Source organism: Sinohyriopsis cumingii, chromosome 5 (assembly GCF_028554795.1).
Source record: "Sinohyriopsis cumingii isolate HCF-2022 chromosome 5, ASM2855479v2, whole genome shotgun sequence".
Taxonomy (NCBI): Eukaryota; Metazoa; Mollusca; class Bivalvia; order Unionida; family Unionidae; genus Sinohyriopsis; species Sinohyriopsis cumingii.
This window is the reverse complement of record NC_142965.1, coordinates 129,491,960-129,513,351: the sequence shown is the minus strand read 5'-3', so window position 1 is coordinate 129,513,351 and position 21,392 is coordinate 129,491,960. Positions and strand designations below refer to the sequence as shown.

Sequence of the window (21,392 nt, the reverse complement as noted above, 5' to 3'; positions counted from 1 at the left end):
CTTAGCATCATCAATGGCAACAAACATATTTTGCAGGTTTTGAAGATGGCATCTTTAGTGGAACTCAAGTCATTGGACAAAACCATTTACTGTCTCACTGTATGATGACCTTGACCTTTGACCTTTAGACTTCAAAATCAATAGATTTCTGCATTCTTTATATGGCAAGCAATATTCAAAATTTGATAAGGTGTGTACAGCAGTACAAAAAGTTCTTGCACAGGAACCATTTTGCTATGGTTAGTTAGTGACCTTTACCTGTGACTTCAAAATTTATTAAGTTCCTTGTCTCCAACACAACAATCCACCAACAATTTTTTTTGCAAGGTATCTGAAATACTTCGACATAATGAGAGATCATTTTGAGTGAACTGAATTGTCTACATGAAGGTTCAGTTGATCAAGTATACCAAGTATTTCCTTGCTGAGTCTGATCAAACTGATGTTTTCTATTATTTCAAATCTAGTCTTTCACTATTAAATGAACTTTACTGAAATCATACAGTGACAGTCACCTACACAAATGATCATCCAACTAATGGATTACAAATCATTTCCTGCACAGAAGCTGAACCAGTACTCCAATTACATTTCAAAATTCAGAAGCCATTAGGGAACCTACCTGAAAATTTTGGTGACATTTGAACTTTTAGGTTGCTAAGCCATACCATGTTTAATGTCATAAAATTGAACAAAAAAGTCAAATTGAGTGGGGAAGTAATGGTACAAGATGACAAAAGTATTCCCGGTGAAGTGACTACTCCCTTCTGTTTATATAAGAGAAATGATGGGAAAATAATCAGAGGACAAAATTTAATGGAAAATAACTTTTGTCAACAACTGGTTGTCCTGTGTTCCCCAAGTTTTGACAGCAGCAGTTTTATGTTTCATACATTAGCTATCTTTGTTGACACAAGAAAAACAGTACTTTTAATTATTAAATAAGTAAGTCAAAAGGATTTTCTAGCCACTTCATATTCTACTCCTGTATTTTTGCAACAACTTCTTATGATTTTTATGTTCGGCCATTACATAAGTCGATTACTGGCTGCAATATACAATAAAGTCATATGAATCCTTGCTGCATTAAACATTAATGCCATCCGTAAAATAGTGGAACAGCTGCTAATACAATGTTATGATACTGTAGCCTACCATAAACTGATGGTAAATCTGATGTCACATGACCCAAGAAGCACTTGCAATGGTAGCTAGGGGTATATAAACTTTTTACAATAAAACTTATTCCCTCTGATGAGTTACAAAGATAAAGAATAACTGTTCAGGGACAGCAGGTGACTAGACAACCTCAGTAGATGTGAGAGAATGCCTTCACATTTTGACTCAAAAAGTGGGAGAATTTTCAATAAGAAATGGCAAATGTTTCACTGCAGCACGTCTTCAACTTTCCAATCTGAATTAGGACCCAAAGTTTGGGTCAATATGTGAGTAGTGTCTTCCGTTTTTGTCTGCTTGTATCGGAGCTATTATATGATTACTGAGTCAGGGAATAGATCTGACAAATGATCTGCTACCATAAATGGGAGATTATGTCTGACTATAAAGTCAGCAAACAGCGTCACGACTTGTATATCTTTATCTGCATTTGATACGGATTCTGTGAACATGGCCTTCAGTGTTGGTATATTTGTTGTCATTTTTAATGTACTGCATGATGATACTCTTGCCAACATACAAGACTTTTATATCAGCAAAAAAACTCGATTCCAATGAATGCAACTGCCATTTTCATCCTTCACTGAATTATGTGGGACATTTCAGTTACTTAGATCTTAGTATATTACCATGGAACGATAATGCACGCTTTGACATTGATAAACTTTACACACCAAAGCCAAATCTGTTTTATGCTGACTGATCTCTTAAATAATCGAACCATAATCAATTCATTTCTTTCAGACATAGTATGATCGATGTCAACAAACTTCAAAAACTGAATCCAACCAACCTTGCTTACTGAATCAAAAGGCTGTTCATTGTCGGCTTGAAATTAGCAACTAAATTGTCTTGCCCTGCTTAAGACGGTCAGATGATCACATCACGATGAATATATTACTCTGGACGCAAGGTGTGAAAAAAGTAATTTTGTGTACATGGGAGATCTCAATGAATGATGTGGGGTAATGGAGAAACCCATCATCTAAGCAGGAAAACCTTCCATCCAAAGATTCTATGAATTTTGATTAATGTGCAGAAACAACAACTGAATAGCCATCATTAAAGATTATGTAATCAAATTCTCAAAACACCTATATTTAAAATAGTACAGCATGCCTACATGACCTGTTCATCTTGTACTTTATTACACCTATATTTAAAATAGTACAGCATGCCTACATGACCTGTTCATCTTGTACTTTACCTATATTTAAAATAGTACAGCATGCCTACATGACCTGTTCATTTTGTACTTTATAACACCTATATTTAAAATAGTACAGCATGCCTACATGACCTGTTCAACTTGTACTTTATTACACCTATATTTAAAATAGTACGGCATGCCTATATGACCTGTTCAACTTGTACTTTATAACACTTATATTTAAAATAGTACAGCATGCCTATATGACCTGTTCAACTTGTACTTTATTACACCTATATTTAAAATAGTACAGCATGCCTATATGACCTGTTCAACTTGTACTTTATTACACCTATATTTAAAATAGTACAGCATGCCTACATGACCTGTTCATTTTGTACTTTATAACACCTATATTTAAAATAGTACAGCATGCCTACATGACCTGTTCATTTTGTACTTTATTACACCTTTATTTAAAATAGTACAGCATGCCTACATGACCTGTTCATCTTGCACTTTATACACCTATATTTAAAATAGTACAGCATGCCTACATGACCTGTTCATTTTGTACTTTATAACACCTATATTTAAAATAGTACAGCATGCCTACATGACCTGTTCATCTTGTACTTTATTACACAAATATTTAAAATAGTATGGCATGCCTACATGACCTGTTCGACTTGTACTTTATTACATCTATATTTAAAATAGTACAGCATGCCTACATGACCTGTTCATTTTGTACTTTATAACACCTATATTTAAAATAGTACAGCATGCCTATATGACCTGTTCAACTTGTACTTTATTACACCTATATTTAAAATAGTATGGCATGCCTATATGACCTGTTCAACTTGTACTTTATTACATCTATATTTAAAATAGTACAGCATGCCTACATGACCTGTTCATTTTGTACTTTATAACACCTATATTTAAAATAGTACAGCATGCCTATATGACCTGTTCAACTTGTACTTTATTACACCTATATTTAAAATAGTACGGCATGCCTATATGACCTGTTCAACTTGTACTTTATTACATCTATATTTAAAATAGTACAGCATGCCTACATGACCTGTTCATTTTGTACTTTATTACACCTATATTTAAAATAGTACAGCATGCCTATATGACCTGTTCAACTTGTACTTTATTACACCTATATTTAAAATAGTACAGCATGCCTACATGACCTGTTCATTTTGTACTTTATAACACCTATATTTAAAATAATACAGCATGCCTATATGACCTGTTCATTTTGTACTTTATTACACCTATATTTAAAATAGTACAGCATGCCTACATGACCTGTTCAACTTGTACTTTATAACACCTATATTTAAAATAGTACAGCATGCCTACATGACCTGTTCATTTTGTACTTTATAACACCTATATTTAAAATAGTACAGCATGCCTACATGACCTGTTCATTTTGTACTTTATTACACCTATATTTAAAATAGTACGGCATGCCTATATGACCTGTTCAACTTGTACTTTATTACACCTATATTTAAAATAGTACGGCATGCCTATATGACCTGTTCAACTTGTACTTTATTACATCTATATTTAAAATAGTACAGCATGCCTACATGACCTGTTCATTTTGTACTTTATTACACCTATATTTAAAATAGTACAGCATGCCTATATGACCTGTTCAACTTGTACTTTATTACACCTATATTTAAAATAGTACAGCATGCCTACATGACCTGTTCATTTTGTACTTTATAACACCTATATTTAAAATAATACAGCATGCCTATATGACCTGTTCATTTTGTACTTTATTACACCTATATTTAAAATAGTACAGCATGCCTACATGACCTGTTCAACTTGTACTTTATAACACCTATATTTAAAATAGTACAGCATGCCTACATGACCTGTTCATTTTGTACTTTATAACACCTATATTTAAAATAGTACAGCATGCCTACATGACCTGTTCATTTTGTACTTTATTACACCTATATTTAAAATAGTACGGCATGCCTATATGACCTGTTCAACTTGTACTTTATTACACCTATATTTAAAATAGTACGGCATGCCTATATGACCTGTTCAACTTGTACTTTATTACATCTATATTTAAAATAGTACAGCATGCCTACATGACCTGTTCATTTTGTACTTTATTACACCTATATTTAAAATAGTACAGCATGCCTATATGACCTGTTCAACTTGTACTTTATTACACCTATATTTAAAATAGTACAGCATGCCTACATGACCTGTTCATTTTGTACTTTATAACACCTATATTTAAAATAGTACAGCATGCCTACATGACCTGTTCATTTTGTACTTTATTACACCTATATTTAAAATAGTACAGCATGCCTACATGACCTGTTCATCTTGCACTTTATACACCTATATTTAAAATAGTACAGCATGCCTACATGACCTGTTCATTTTGTACTTTATAACACCTATATTTAAAATAGTACAGCATGCCTACATGACCTGTTCATCTTGTACTTTATTACACCTATATTTAAAATAGTACAGCATGCCTACATGACCTGTTCAACTTGTACTTTATTACACCTATATTTAAAATAGTACAGCATGCCTATATGACCTGTTCAACTTGTACTTTATAACACCTATATTTAAAATAGTACAGCATGCCTACATGACCTGTTCATCTTGTACTTTATTACACCTATATTTAAAATAGTACAGCATGCCTACATGACCTGTTCAACTTGTACTTTATTACACCTATATTTAAAATAGTACAGCATGCCTATATGACCTGTTCAACTTGTACTTTATAACACCTATATTTAAAATAGTACAGCATGCCTACATGACCTGTTCATCTTGTACTTTATTACACCTATATTTAAAATAGTACAGCATGCCTACATGACCTGTTCAACTTGTACTTTATTACACCTATATTTAAAATAGTACAGCATGCCTACATGACCTGTTCAACTTGTACTTTATTACACCTATATTTAAAATAGTACGGCATGCCTACATGACCTGTTCAACTTGTACTTTATTACACCTATATTTCAAATAGTACGGCATGCCTACATGACCTGTTCAACTTGTACTTTATTACACCTATATTTAAAATAGTACGGCATGCCTATATGACCTGTTCAACTTGTACTTTATAACACCTATATTTAAAATAGTACAGCATGCCTATATGACCTGTTCAACTTGTACTTTATTACACCTATATTTAAAATAGTACAGCATGCCTATATGACCTGTTCAACTTGTACTTTATAACACCTATATTTAAAATAGTACAGCATGCCTACATGACCTGTTCATTTTGTACTTTATTACACCTATATTTAAAATAGTACAGCATGCCTACATGACCTGTTCATTTTGTACTTTATAACACCTATATTTAAAATAGTACAGCATGCCTACATGACCTGTTCATTTTGTACTTTATTACACCTATATTTAAAATAGTACAGCATGCCTATATGACCTGTTCAACTTGTACTTTATAACACCTATATTTAAAATAGTACGGCATGCCTATATGACCTGTTCAACTTGTACTTTATAACACCTATATTTAAAATAGTACGGCATGCCTATATGACCTGTTCAACTTGTACTTTATAACACCTATATTTAAAATAGTACGGCATGCCTATATGACCTGTTCAACTTGTACTTTATAACACCTATATTTAAAATAGTACAGCATGCCTACATGACCTGTTCATTTTGTACTTTATAACACCTATATTTAAAATAGTACAGCATGCCTACATGACCTGTTCATTTTGTACTTTATAACACCTATATTTAAAATAGTACAGCATGCCTACATGACCTGTTCATTTTGTACTTTATTACACCTATATTTAAAATAGTACAGCATGCCTATATGACCTGTTCAACTTGTACTTTATAACACCTATATTTAAAATAGTACAGCATGCCTATATGACCTGTTCAACTTGTACTTTATTACACCTATATTTAAAATAGTACAGCATGCCTACATGACCTGTTCATTTTGTACTTTATAACACCTATATTTAAAATAGTACAGCATGCCTACATGACCTGTTCATTTTGTACTTTATTACACCTATATTTAAAATAGTACAGCATGCCTATATGACCTGTTCAACTTGTACTTTATTACACCTATATTTAAAATAGTACAGCATGCCTACACGACCTGTTCAACTTGTACTTTATTACACCTATATTTAAAATAGTACAGCATGCCTACATGACCTGTTCATCTTGCACTTTATTACACCTATATTTAAAATAGTACGGCATGCCTATATGACCTGTTCAACTTGTACTTTATAACACCTATATTTAAAATAGTACAGCATGCCTATATGACCTGTTCATCTTGCACTTTATTACACCTATATTTAAAATAGTACAGCATGCCTATATGACCTGTTCATCTTGTACTTTATTACACCTATATTTAAAATAGTACAGCATGCCTATATGACCTGTTCATCTTGTACTTTATTACACCTATATTTAAAATAGTACAGCATGCCTACATGACCTGTTCATTTTGTACTTTATAACACCTATATTTAAAATAGTACAGCATGCCTACATGACCTGTTCATTTTGTACTTTATTACACCTATATTTAAAATAGTACAGCATGCCTACATGACCTGTTCATTTTGTACTTTATTACATGCAGAAAGCAAATTATCTTTATCATTATATTTTCAGATTTAAAAAAATGGGGAAAATTCTATAATCTCTTGTTTAGTTTTGAAACTGCTTGAATGATACAAGTTTTGGTTTTGGGGTGTAAAAAGGTTGGCCTTTACGTACTTCTGAGTTCCACATTTGTATGGTTGATATCCATGTCACGATTAAATGCACTGACTAAATTAACCTCAAAGTTGATTTCATAGAATGTTTTTCTTCTGTGACTCATACAAACATCGACTTTATAAAAAAACAAAAAAAAACAATGTCCAACATTCTGGGCAGAATGTTAATGGGGAATGGATGGGGAGATAAGCACATATTCATGGCAAGGCAAAGTCAGTTTTGCTACCCAGCCTGTTTAAGTGAAATGTCATGGATAAGTGCAACTATTATGTCCACTACACTTAGCAGCATGAGCCCTGTATATTATCCTTTGATTATGTGCATCAAACCAACTGAAACCAGCCAGACTGTTAGAATGGCCTTGATATTGTATTCATGGTCATCTACAATACTTTAAGTCACATGTCTATTCAATGCCAGGTTTTCCATTACTGTTTATTCATTTTTAATTCTTGTTTCATTTTTTTTTTAGTGTTAAGTGATTCAGCAGATTAGCATACTGCATCCATATAGTTGGCACTCTCACCATTTTACGATTTTGAGGTTATCTTTCTTGGGCAGTATCTGCTCTATATAGTCGTCTATGTGGGGAAACTGTTCCAGGACAGCATGCCGGATTCCTCTTTGGACAGAAGACTTGGCATTGTTGACATTTGACACCATCTCCTTGTCCTCAAATCTGAAAAAAGGAGGCTGCTTGAGAATAAGCAAAGAACAAGTTTTGTAAAATTCAACAAATAATTCATTTCCCGAGAATAAAAAGTGAAAATTTAAAAACAACTTACAGTTTTGTAAATTAAATCCCAAATAGTCCTAAAAGTTCTATCACATGGACAAATGTATGAAATTCCAACTGAATTACAGTACTATTCCAAATAAAATATGATACTGAATGTGTTGATGTGCCTGTAGTCTCTACTGTGCTAATGTGCCAATGGCGAGGAAGTGTGGATAGTACTATTGATTTATCATAATAATATCATCCTAAATGCCCTTGTATGAATTCACTCTAATTCCAAATTAATGTTTTTAAGAATATTATTAAGCGCTTTGTAATTCTAGTGAAAAATAATAATTTGAATAAATAAATCCACCCAAATGAAAAACTGAACACAAAACAGAAAGACTGATTCTGCATCAGATGTCAAAGCAAGAACGAGTAATTTTTCAAGTAATCAACAATATATAAAATGCAAAGACATAATAATAAAGCCAGGATGTAGGTCAGCCTCCTCTCTAAAACATTCAAAATTATCAACAAGTTTAGGAATTTCTAAGTGAAAAACTGATGTCCTAAACTCTGATTCAAATAAACATGCTTACCTCCATTGACAACGATCTGAATATATAATCTATGACCTTCGAGAAATATTAGCTATGTATTATATTGTTTACCAAATAAATGTCACTGGTTAGGAATACCATTAACTTGATTTGGGACAAGGTCAAGTACAAAACACAGATGTACATCACATATAACCATTAAGAACAGCCAACAAATACTACAAATTAAATATACATAACAGAAGGAAATTCTACATTAATTCTCTCTGCCATTTGATGCTTACATTTTGTGCTTGCAATTTTGACAGGCATTTGAAGTTGAATGACTTGCATATAGTTACCCCTCATTAAAATAAACACAATGGTACACATTTGTATTCATACATAAATAATTCTACCTCTGTAGTACAAACAAAAGTTAAATCCAGGAAGTCTTGGATGTCAAACACACAGAAGATTAGACCAACAGTTTTTCTTCACTAGTAATCTCCCCTGATAATTCTGAGCGGTAAGTAGTCATCTTGGAAGTAACTTTCACTGGCATAAGTGCCTACAAACATCCATTTATGATGCAGATGTCGAGTTAAATGTAATCATGCATGTAATTAAAATTATATTTAAAAAATTTGAGGTCCAGGTGGTAGTGAGATCACTCACCTTATGACATCTGCATAACAGCCTCATGAATAAAAGGATTCTAAGGCAGAAGGATATTTGTTGGAAATTTGTTCCAGTACTGTTCGTTGTATGTGTTATGTTGTTGTTGTTGTTGTAGGGTTTAATGCCATTTTTCAGCACATGATAAGCTATACATGGTGGCCAGTAATAATGATGGAGAAAGAACCTGGGAAAGAACCACCGACCCACGAGAAGCTACTGGCAAGCTTTCTCACATACCCACATTGGCTGAATCCGAGACTCGAAGCCATGCAGAAAGAGGTGAGGTGGCAGTGATCCGTACTGGAGAGTGCTTTAGACCACTTGGCCACTCAGGGCCCCTGTATGTGTTATGGAAACAAACTGCTTCAATGCTTTTCTGTATATTTTTCCAATACTGAAAAACTTTAAATGCTTTCTGCGAAAGTTAATCAAATTGTCTCAAGCATTTTTTAAAACATCATTTAAAGGTTGCTCTTTTTTTTTTCAAGTAATGTTGGCCAAATCCAATGGTGGATCAACATCATTTCTAAAAAGCAGAAAGACTTCCTTTCAAATCTTATAACATTCTATAATATGGCAGTTGTTGCAAAATTATTAAAAAGTTTTCTACCTTTAACAATGGTGACCATATTTGTTAGAAGATGAGCATTATGCATAAAAACTTGAAAGCCCTTCATGCTTTTAGTCAAATTTGGGCCAATTCTATTTAATGTATTTTTAGAAGAATTTCTTTCAAGTTATTCTGTTTTTAGTAATGGTGGCCATACTTGACAGAAGACTGATATCATTTTGTCATGACTATGTGGTGTTAAACAAAGTAATGGAAAAGACAGAAACCAACAAGTTTTGTAAAATGCAACAAATTATATTTATTTCTCTTGAATACAAATCAAATATGTAAAAAGAACTTATGGTATTGCAAAATAAATCCCAAATAATCTTAAGACTTTCATACACAAGTCTCAATGATTAAAGTTTTGAATAAACTTTAGTGATGTTCCAAAATAATTCCAATTCTGGAAAAAAGTGCTGATGTGCCTGTGATGACCTCTGTCATAGTGATATGCAAACAGTCTCTCGTTGAATTACAATATATCCTTCGCTGATTTCACTATAAATCCATGTCTCTATTTCCAAGAATGTTATTTTTGAGCACTCTGTATTTACAAAGAATAACTTGAATTAAATAATCTGAATAAATAAATTCCAGACCAAATGATCACATGGACACAAAATACTCCAAAGATCTTACAGTACAAATGAATAATTTCTAGATAAACAAGATTATACAGTCCTCCACTTGACCTCAGGTATTAATGAGCATTTTCTATTTAAAAAAACAAACTATTATTTAATGGGAAGTTTCATTCTGGAAGGTTCCAAATGTTTACAAGATAAAATCTTAGTTATAATTAGAAGGTTTGTCACTGAAATTACAACTGAAAATGTTTTAAACAACAGGTAGACCTGATATTTCATGGGGAATTTCCAATGTTCTGGACTCAGATTGCAATAAACATGGTGTTTAGAGAACACTGTGATGGTTCTAGCTACTATCAGTATATATACAATAGCATGGTAATTGCTAGGAGTTAAAAATATTTAATAAACTGTCACTAAAACAAACAGTCTATTTTTTGCAAGCTTTTACAACTTTACCAAACAGTGACTACCATATTACATGTCCTTGCATGGTTTCTTTATGGACACCAAGTTATTCTGCTGCCAAAAATAATTTTTCATGCCTTGTAATGACTGGACATTAAAACACCTTACTTATGCACTAATGTTTTCTGACACAACATTTTTTCAAAACAATTTTATTTGGTGGCGCTCTACAGTTTCATATTTTGCATAGGGTTAGAATTCTAAAGAAAAAGATTTTCCCAAGGCTGCTTCACTGGTTATAATGGCTAATTAAAAAAGACCTTGTTTTCTCAGGTATTGTTGAAAGATCCTTAAATTCCCTTTTATTTTGGTGTATGATTGATGGGTGTAATATGGTTTAGAGAGTGTACAGCGTGGATTTACTCAAGATGTGCAACTTTTAACTTTCAAAAAAACTGCTAGCTCCACTTGGTCAACTTCACTTCCTGAACTTCAGAGGTAAATTGTATAAAAGAGCTGATAACTTTCTTTACATTTTATATTTTTGGTAATTCATTCATTGTACTTTCAGAAGCTAGTATTGTCTAGTGCGGCAAAATTCATTTTCCCTATTTTAATAGCATTTTAGTTAGCAGTGTGCATATATCATGTACAATTTCCATAAGTACAATATCCAAAGCAATGTCAGCCACATTTCATCAAAGTAGCATAAAGCTATGTGAACATTTTCTCCACTGTGCATGTTTCAAATGCAAACAACTTCACCTTACTTACGTCACCCTCTCAAAAGTACATAATAACAGGTGAGCGCCCTCTTTATACACAAATGTTTTCAAACATACCTGTAGTTAAACAATAATAAAACAAGCAAGACAGACTACTACCATTTTCACACAAATCAGAGGAATGGCATGCTTATCACTGGAAATAGCATCGACAAGTTACATGATGCTTATCATTGGAAACAGCATGGACAAGTTACATGATGCTTATCACTGGAAATAGCATCGACAAGTTACATGATGCTTATCATTGGAAATAGCATCAACAAGTTATATGATGCTTATCATTGGAAATAGCATCAACAAGTTACATGATGCCTATCACTGGAAATAGCATCGACAAGTTACATGATGCTTATCATTGGAAATAGCATCGACAAGTTACATGATGCTTATCATTGGAAATAGCATCGACAAGTTACATGATGCTTATCACTGGAAATAGCATCAACAAGTTACATGATGCTTATCACTGGAAACAACCCTGACAAGTTACATGAGGTTTATCATTTGAAATAGCCTTGACAAGTTACATGATGATTCACTATTCATGAAATGGCTGAAACAGACATAATGAATAACATTTGTTTAATACTATATTACTCACATGTAAAGACCAAAATTACAATATTAAAAATATTATAATATGTCACCCTTGAGTGAAAGAGTAAACCATTTAAATCAGTTTTTATTCTTAAAAATGTTCTTTTACATTTCATTCTGGATAATAGTAAAACCTGCACCTGGTCATGCACTAGATGAAACTAGACAATCGATTTTCGTTCACTGATCTAGACAAATAAATCGATTTTTATTCATTGATCTAGACAAATAAAATCGATTTTCATTCACTGATCTAGACAAATAAAATCGATTTTTATTCACTGATCTAGACAAACAAAATTGATTTCCATTCACTGATCTAGACAAAATCGATTTTCATTCACTGATCTAGACAAATAAAATTGATTTTCATTCACTGATCTAGACAAATAAAATAGATTTTCGTTCACTGATCTACATGTAACATGCTATTATTTTGCTGTGTGACTTAAGAAATAACCTAATATTTTATGTGTGATTGCTGTGTAACTGAAGAAATAGCCAAATATGGTATGTATGTGTTTGGTTGCCGTGTGACTTAAGAAATAGCCAAATATTGTATGTATGTGTGATTACTGTGTAACTTAAGAAATAGCCTAATATTGTATGTATGTGTTTGGTTGCTGAGACTTAGATTTTTTATTTCTTACTTTTAAGATGGGGCCCTCAGTGGCTGAGTAGTCTTAGGGGCTTGCCTTTATATATCACTGACATATCATCTCCACCAGTGTGGACTCAAGTCTCAGACCCAGCCAGTGTGGGCATGTGAGAAAAAATCTTGTCAGTAGTTTTCTGTGGGTCAGTGGCTCTTTCCCAGAATTTTCCTGATTTTCCTGGTTCTTCCTCCACCAGATGTACTGGCTGCCATGTATAGCTTATCCTGTGCTGACAAATGGCATTACCCCCGAAGAAAAAAAAACACAAAAAAAGCAACTTTACTGACACTGTATTTTTTGTGTCATATGAAAACAAGAAGATAATATGGAAGTCCAAAACATTGGCATACACTTTTGAATTGAACTTTTAAACATTTTGATTTAAAGCTGGGGTTACTCAAATCTAATGAGGACTAAGTCCTGAATATACGACAATTATAGTGTCATACGTAAGTAATATACGACAATTATGGTGTCAAAACATTTGCACTTGCGCTCTCTGTACATTTTTTACCAAAGAGAGATCTGGGTCAGTCAGTGCAGTGTGCATTAGTGGTTGTATCAAAATAACTTTTCAATATTTCTGACCTTGTCAATTCTAGGTGAAATTTTAGACACAACAAAACAATAGTTTTAGTGAGACTTTATTAAATATTTTAAGTGATAAAAAGTTTGTTCAGCAGACACACTAGAGTAAATATTTTGATAATATTTTGGCTTCATTAATTGTTATTGTATTGTTCAAGATGTTGTAGAGTTATATTTAAGGAGCTCTTGTTCAAGTTAAAATGCCAAAATGTTTGTTTTCTTCCAATGCTATGAAGTCACTGGCAAGGAAATATTATAACAAAGTTCAACAATACTTGGGTATCTGAGTTTAAGTGAATATCAGGTGTGTATCAAAGGTCCTGGGTTTCACTATCTTTCAAAGGTATGCAACTTCTGTATTTCATAAATTATTGTATGTTTTCATGCATGTAAATTAAGTTCAAGCTCAAGATAAAATATATTAGTTAATAAATATATCATAAGATAATTAATTTTACAGATGGGATAAATTATTCATAACAAAAATAAATCATGTATTATTTAGTTGTTTATTTCAAGTCTAAATCAATTTTAATATTTCGTTTATTTACAGTGGTGAAACTCGCCAACAGATCTTTGGATCTCATCCATGAAGAGAAGAAGCCCGTATAGGTGAGGTTCAGGAACACATTTTAAGTCCAAGTTGGGAACTTCCTCCTTGGGAAGAACATAGCTTTGAGGACAGCAGTCAGCAAACCTTACAAACCAAGCAACTAGAAAACTTAATTTTGAAAGGTACATGTAGCACAGAGAGGGCTTTCTCCGTTCTTCACAAAATACGTTTACAATATGATTCAAGGGGGAGTTTGGACTAGAGAACTATTGAGAGCTGATTGAGTGTGCAGCCTAATAATCACAATGAATGGCATCAGTGATCAACAGACAGTGATCTTGTAATGGGAAATATTAATGGATTTCATAAAAACAAAAATATATCTTTGCAGTGAACTATAAGATATGAGCTCTTCCTTTCTCAATGACAATGTACTGATTATGATTAATTATTAATGAAACATTTTCCATCAGTATTTAAATCTAATTCATGTTCAAAACTTGTTTTTGAATTAAAGCATCAAGAAAATATATATTATAGCAAAATTTGCACTTTTTTTTCTCAATCCGTTTGAAACAAAAAATATATGCCGATAAAAAAAATGTACTGGTTCATAAACCAATCTACTGATCAAACCTTGTTAATCTACTGGTTTGAAATCCTGTTTTGGTTACACGTATGCATAGGCTACACACACTGTTAACATGTCCATAATACATGCCATTAAACTGCTTTTGTAGTGCCGTAATTCATGTAAATCCCCATTATGATTAGGCAAAACAAATTATGTGTATGGTCAGCTGACCATCCCTGTATTTCATTGCTGACCCCAGCAATTTTTCTCTCCAGGGTAAAAAGAAATAATTTAAAAACAAAACAAAACAGAAATTGATCAGGCATCTAACTGAGCCAGGTCTGCACTAAACTTGAAGCACTTAGTACATTACATATACTAATATATATATATATATATATATATATATATATATATATATATATATATATATATATATATATATATATATATATATATAAATAAAATGCTATTTGTTTTTAAAACCTACCTAACTACCCTAATTTTAAAACAAGTGCTACTTCCACACTGATAATAATGTTATATTGAAATGTTTCACCCTGCTTTCACTTTAGCATCTCAAGAGCATGGGACCGCTCTGGTGGGCTAGTGGTTAGAGTGTCCACCTCAAAAGAAGGAGGCAGTGGGTTCAAACCCTGGCGAAGTCATATCAAATGCTTTTAAAATGGTACCAACAGCTGCCTCACTAGGCATTCAACATTAAGAGGTTAGTGTTATGACTGGTTGGCCTGGTGTCAGGATAACAGGATAATGTGACTAGGTGGGACATGATGCTACATGTCTGTGTCAAGAAGCCCCAGTGCAAGACATCACTATAAACTGCCACACTGCAGACATTGCAGTGATATGACTGCAAAATTGTTAAAGCTACATTTAAAATCCAAAACACAAAATACACTCAAGAGCAATGGTTCTATAGAGTGAACTCAATGATTCAAGTCAACAGCACATTCTGGAAGAGTTAATTATGTTGTCATTGTAAAAGTGCATACTGTTTTGTTGCTTTATTGACTCTACAGCTATTAAAACCCAAACAAAATCACAAAAGTACCATCATCTATTCACCAAAGCATCCTGGTTATACCTTGTATTCAGTTACTGCAGTTATAGGCTGGTAAAGTCAGTCTTTGACTTTTGACAATAAATATTTTTATTTTGTTTCTGGATCAGCTATGTCGTTTGATTTAAATGGCACCTAAATATTCCATATTTGCATATAGTCTGAATAGGACTACAACATTCATTTTTGCAACTTATAATGGACACATTTACATCTTCAGAAATAAAAAATGTCAATGCTTTATAATAAATGTTATGATATCTGTTGCTAAATAACATAATTCTGAAATGAATGCATAATAGTTCTAAAAGAAACATGAATTAACCAACAAACACATGGACAGTAATTGTATTTTCTCTTCGTAAACCATTTTAATTTCGACCTTAAAACGTTCTCCGTCCTGCACAGACCTATTATGAGACTACCTGTCTTTAGAGACCGCTATTTGTTGGTAGAAGGAGTGGTCGCTAAAGACAGGTTACCGTGTCATAGTGTCATATAGGTGCAGTTAGAATTCAGTACAATTTATAATTTCTGCTGCAACATTGTCAAAAATACATAGTGTAATTAACGAATTTTTATGATGAACATTACTTGAGCTCTGTTGAAGATGTGTCACAAACCATAATATCGATAATAGGGAGATGCTGTAAGTGATCGTCTGTGATACTTATTTTTCAATCATTTGTTACAAAACCTAATTAGATTTTTGACACATGTTTTATAGGCTGTAAATAAATGAAATGAACAGAATATACTTTTTAAACATGTTGGCTTTGACAGTTTAGCACTCTTCATATATCAACAGCATGCTACTTCCTGTCGAAAACTGTCTTGTTTGTCGTAAATGGAGTAGGACACTATTGGCGACAAAACATCATGTGAAATGCGTTCACGGATGAGAACGCTCCACAACAGGCGGAACCAATCTGATGAAATTCAGATCTCCACATGTTAAAGCGTTAAAATATCCTTCTTTTTGTACGCAGGACTGTGGAGATCTGATTTTATTTAAATTACATGAGCAACAAAGGTACAGATCCCCCAATCGGTTAATTTTAATTTTTAAAAACAAGATATACGATTTAAAAATAAAATGATGGTGTCTACTGTTACAAATACCTGTTAAAAGCAAATGATTTATAAATGCTGCATGCTTCCCAAGGAATAATGATTTTTAGTCTAAAAAGTATCTTCGAATATAAGTTACTGCTAATTTTTGCACGAGACTTTGTAAATCAGGGGAATAGGGGTTTTTCTCAGCAAAGCAGTGTATTTTTTTTTTAAATCTAAAATTGTATCAATTCTGGTTTCACTAAAATTCATGGGCCATAAAACCATTAAGATTTATATCATTGGAAAGATTCAGTTTTTCATCCTGTTCATTTGTTGGATTTTTATTATTTGTTGTGGTAACTTATTGTCTCTAAATTTGTTATTTATTAATTTATTCCACTGACCCAACTGCTTTTACCTGTAACAAAGTCATATCAACAGAAATGCGAGAAAGATAAAAATGATATTTTTATGTTACGGATACAATTACAAATAGCACACATCCCACCGTGTTTAAGGATACAATTACAAAGGTACACATGCCACAGTGTTTAGGAATACAATTACAAATAGCACACATCCGAGTGTGTAGGGATACAATTACAAATAGCACACATCCGAGTGTGTAGGGATACAATTACAAATAGCACACATCCCAGTTTTTAGGGATACAATTACTACTGGCACACATCCCACAGTGTTTATGGATACAATTACAAATAGCACACACCCCACTGTGTTTATGGATACAATTACTCATAGCACACATCCCATAGTGCTTCATTCCTTAGTATTTATGAATACAATTACAAATAGCACACATCCCACGTTGTTTGCGGATACAGTTACAATAGCACACATCCCACGTTGTTTGCGGATACAATTACAATAGCACACATCCCACGTTGTTTGTGGATACAATTACAATAGCACACATTCCACGTTGTTTGTGGATACAATTACAATAGCACATATCCCACAGTGTTTATGGATACAATTACAATAGCACATATCCCACAGTGTTTATGGATACAATTACAATAGCACACATCCCACAGTGTTTATGGATACAATTACAATAGCACATATCCCACAGTGTTTGTGGATACAATTACAATAGCACATATCCCACAGTGTTTATGGATACAATTACAATAGCACACATCCCACAGTGTTTATGGATACAATTACAATAGCACATATCCCACAGTGTTTGACGTTGAAAGAATAATATACAGTCTATCATGGAATTATGAATCTGTAGGAAATAGATCCACTGAGAGTTTCGTTTTATTTTTTAAATGTGGGACAGACTTTTGAACACTAAACTGGAAGTTCTGTACATTAAATTGGTATAAACTGAATCTCGTGCCATTTCTAGGCTCACCTAAAAGTAGTCCCGTTGGCCCTATAGTATTGTTTTGTGCCCCTATTTGACTTACCCAGTTATCGTCCTAAACAGGCAAAATGTCACGCATGAAACGCGGTGTGAAATTTGTGTACAACGGAAGCGTTTAATTTGTATCTGTTCGATTTTATATATAAAAAAAACAAGTTATGATATTTATTCGTGTTTCATCTAATTTATCGTTGATATCAATTCTATCCAACATAAACAATGTATCGTTGATATCAATTCTATACAACATCATCAATTTATCGTTGATATTAATTCTATCTAACATAATCAATTTATCGTTGATGTTAATTCTATCTTACATAATCAACATAATTTGTACAGACTAAACAATAATGAAAGAAATTGTACGTTTCCTTGTGACGTATATGTCAGCGACCATAAAAAGTAATAAATACTGACCCTATCCGATAACAAAGCCGAATAAAAATAAGAAATTTTATTTGAATGGTTAAAGATATAACATATTATATAATGCAGAATTCTATATTTCAATTTGCATAGGACAGGCAAAGGCTTTATTTATATAGGAAGGCAAAGTCTTCATTTTGCATAGGACAGGTAAGGTCTACATTTGGATAAGACAGGTAAGGTCTACATTTGCATAAGACAGGCACAATCTTCTTTTACATAGGACAGGCAAAGTCTTCATTTGCATAGGACAGGCAAAGTCTTGATTTACATAGGACAGGCAAAGTCTTGATTTGCATAGCACAGGCAAAGTCTTCATTTGCATAGCACAGGCAAAGCATTCATTTGCATAGCATAGGCAAAGTCTTCACTAGAATAGAGTTTATCCCTAACCTTTTCAGAAAATTGATAAAATAAATAAATAATGAAACAGAATTAAATATAAGCAAGTCATATACTTGTGCATATAGATGAACCAAATTTAATTTGTATGGATTGAACAGATTCTGAAAAATAGTGCATATATAGTTTGCAATAAATTTAGGTTGAAAATTGCAAATGCAAAATTTAAAAAATTCAAAAATTGAATCAAATAATTTAAAATATAACAGCTCACTTGCATATTTTCATATAAATATGTTTACCTAAAATAATTAGTCAAGGTCAAGCAGGTTTGTATCATTATTCTAACAATTTCTGCTAAAAGGCTTGGTGTGAAAGCTATAAAAAAAACAAACAAACTAATAACTCATCCTTAAGTGTTTAAATAGCCTGAAAATCCATTGATTAAATGATTTGCATGTGAAAATAAATATATTAATCAATTTGCTTTCATTTACCTGAAGAGATTTTTTAAATTATATTTTTAACTAGGGTAAATTGGATTCGGGAGAAGTATGTTAATGTATGGACTGACACCATTATAACACTAAAAGGGATGACGGTAATTGCTTCACTCCAGGTGACAGCATGCCAGACTTAATTTCACCCTTGCAAAATAATAAAACATGAATATTTTGTTTCATTTTGCAATTTTTGGACTCCTTTTTATTTTCTAAATTCTCCAAAAGAAATGATTCTTGCAGTCTGACAGATACACATGTAATTTGCATTTACAAAAGAAATTTAAAAATATTCAATACTCTTGAATTATATATATATATATATATATATATATATATATATATATATATATATATATATATATATATATATCCTGTTGGCTGTAAAGCCGTACGCGTTTCGATGTTAAATTACAACTTTTATTATTTTCTTGCAATGAAAGTATAATAAAACAAATTTATGGAGTCTACAATTAATGCAGGTAAGGGATGTATACTTGCAAACACTAACGTCATGTGATCAATGCCATTTTAAAGACTCCTGATTACATACATGATCATTTGCGGCCCTGTTTAAATTCATGATTGTCATAAAACAGCAATTTAATATGTAAATAACATCAACTGGTAGAACAAGCGTGGCATGCGTCCCCATACACGACAGTTGTTAAGTTGGGCACTTTAGCCTCACGTAGATTTCTATGTTATAAAAGGGTCCGGGCACTATAGCCTCAAACTGGAATTGAACATATTTAGACTCAGTAGGAATTGACGTTACCGTAGTGGACACTGGCAACAAGGTTGCAAGTGGCTGACGTCAATTGGGCGGAAAACTAGCAACAATGTTGCAAGTGGCTGACCCGAAAACGTGCTACCCTAGGTAGAGACAAATACAGTAGAGAAGCAGACATATACAACACATAAGACATAGATTGATGAACATCAATCTATCACACAAACAACTATACAAGCGACAACAAAAAAAATAGGCAAGAAAGCAAATCTTTTCGAGGCATATGAGTTTATCCTTACAAAGGGCCTTTGGGTTTCTCCTATTTTCATACAAACCCCAAATATAATATCCACACAAACGTACGCGCACGCATACAAATACACACTCTACTATCCACTGAGAAGGGAAGGGTAAAACACAAAACAATATCTGCTATCAAAAATACCATAATGTTTACTATCAAAAACCCAAACATATACTATCCACACAAACGTACACGCACGCCTATAAACACATACTCTACTACCCACACAGAAGTGAAGGGTAAAAACCCCAATATCTACTATAAAACATACCCCAATATATACTATCAAAAAAGCCCACTATCTACTATCCACACAAATGTACGTGCACGCATACAAACCCCCCAAAATCTACTATCCACACAAACGTACGCGCACGCATACAAACCCCAAAATCTACTATCCACACAAACGTACGCGCACGCATACAAACCCCAAAATCTACTATCAACACAAACGTACGCGAACGCATACACACACACACACACACACACACACACACACACACACCACAGAGGGAAGAAGAATATCAAACCAAAATATACTATTGACACAAAGGGAAGAGGCAGTATATTGACCTTTGGTTCTTTGTGGCAGTATCGACGCCTTTGGTTCTTTATGGCAGTATTGAGGCCTTTTGTTCTTTGTGGCAGTATATTGGCAGTATATTGGCCTTTGATTCTTTGTGGCAGTATCGAGGCTTTTGGTTCTTTGTGGCAGTATCGAGGCCGTTAGTTCTTTGCGGAAGTATCGAGGCCTTTAGTTCTTTGCAGAAGTATCAAGGCCTTTGGTTCTTTTTGGCCGTATTGAGGCCTTTTGTTCTTTGTGGCAGTATATTGGCAGTATATTGGCCTTTGTTTCTTTGTGGCAGTATCGAGGCTTTTGGTTCTTTGTGGCAGTATCGAGGCCGTTAGTTCTTTCCGGAAGTATCGAGGCCTTTAGTTCTTTGCAGAAGTATCGAGGCCTTTGGTTCTTTGTGGCATTATTGAGGCCTTTGGTTCATTGTGGTGCTGAGTTATCTTCCTTTAAGCCTAAATAAAGTTCTTAGGGTAGTCT

At 33.1% G+C, this 21,392-nt stretch overlaps 1 protein-coding gene across 1 annotated transcript in view; it reads right to left on the bottom strand.

Moving 5' to 3' along the window:
* Nucleotides 1–16,433, bottom strand: part of LOC149800230 (malignant T-cell-amplified sequence 1-like) — a 28,782-nt gene extending 12,349 nt beyond the window's left edge. The window contains exons 1-2 of the mRNA XM_089959799.1: nt 16,334–16,433; nt 7,713–7,865 (exon numbers count right to left, since the gene is read on the bottom strand). Of these exons, the coding sequence (XP_089815925.1) occupies nt 7,713–7,865; nt 16,334–16,344 (164 nt within the window). The 5' untranslated portion in view covers nt 16,345–16,433. The remainder of the gene's footprint in view (nt 1–7,712; nt 7,866–16,333) is intronic.
* Nucleotides 16,434–21,392: the final 4,959 nt, after the last annotated feature.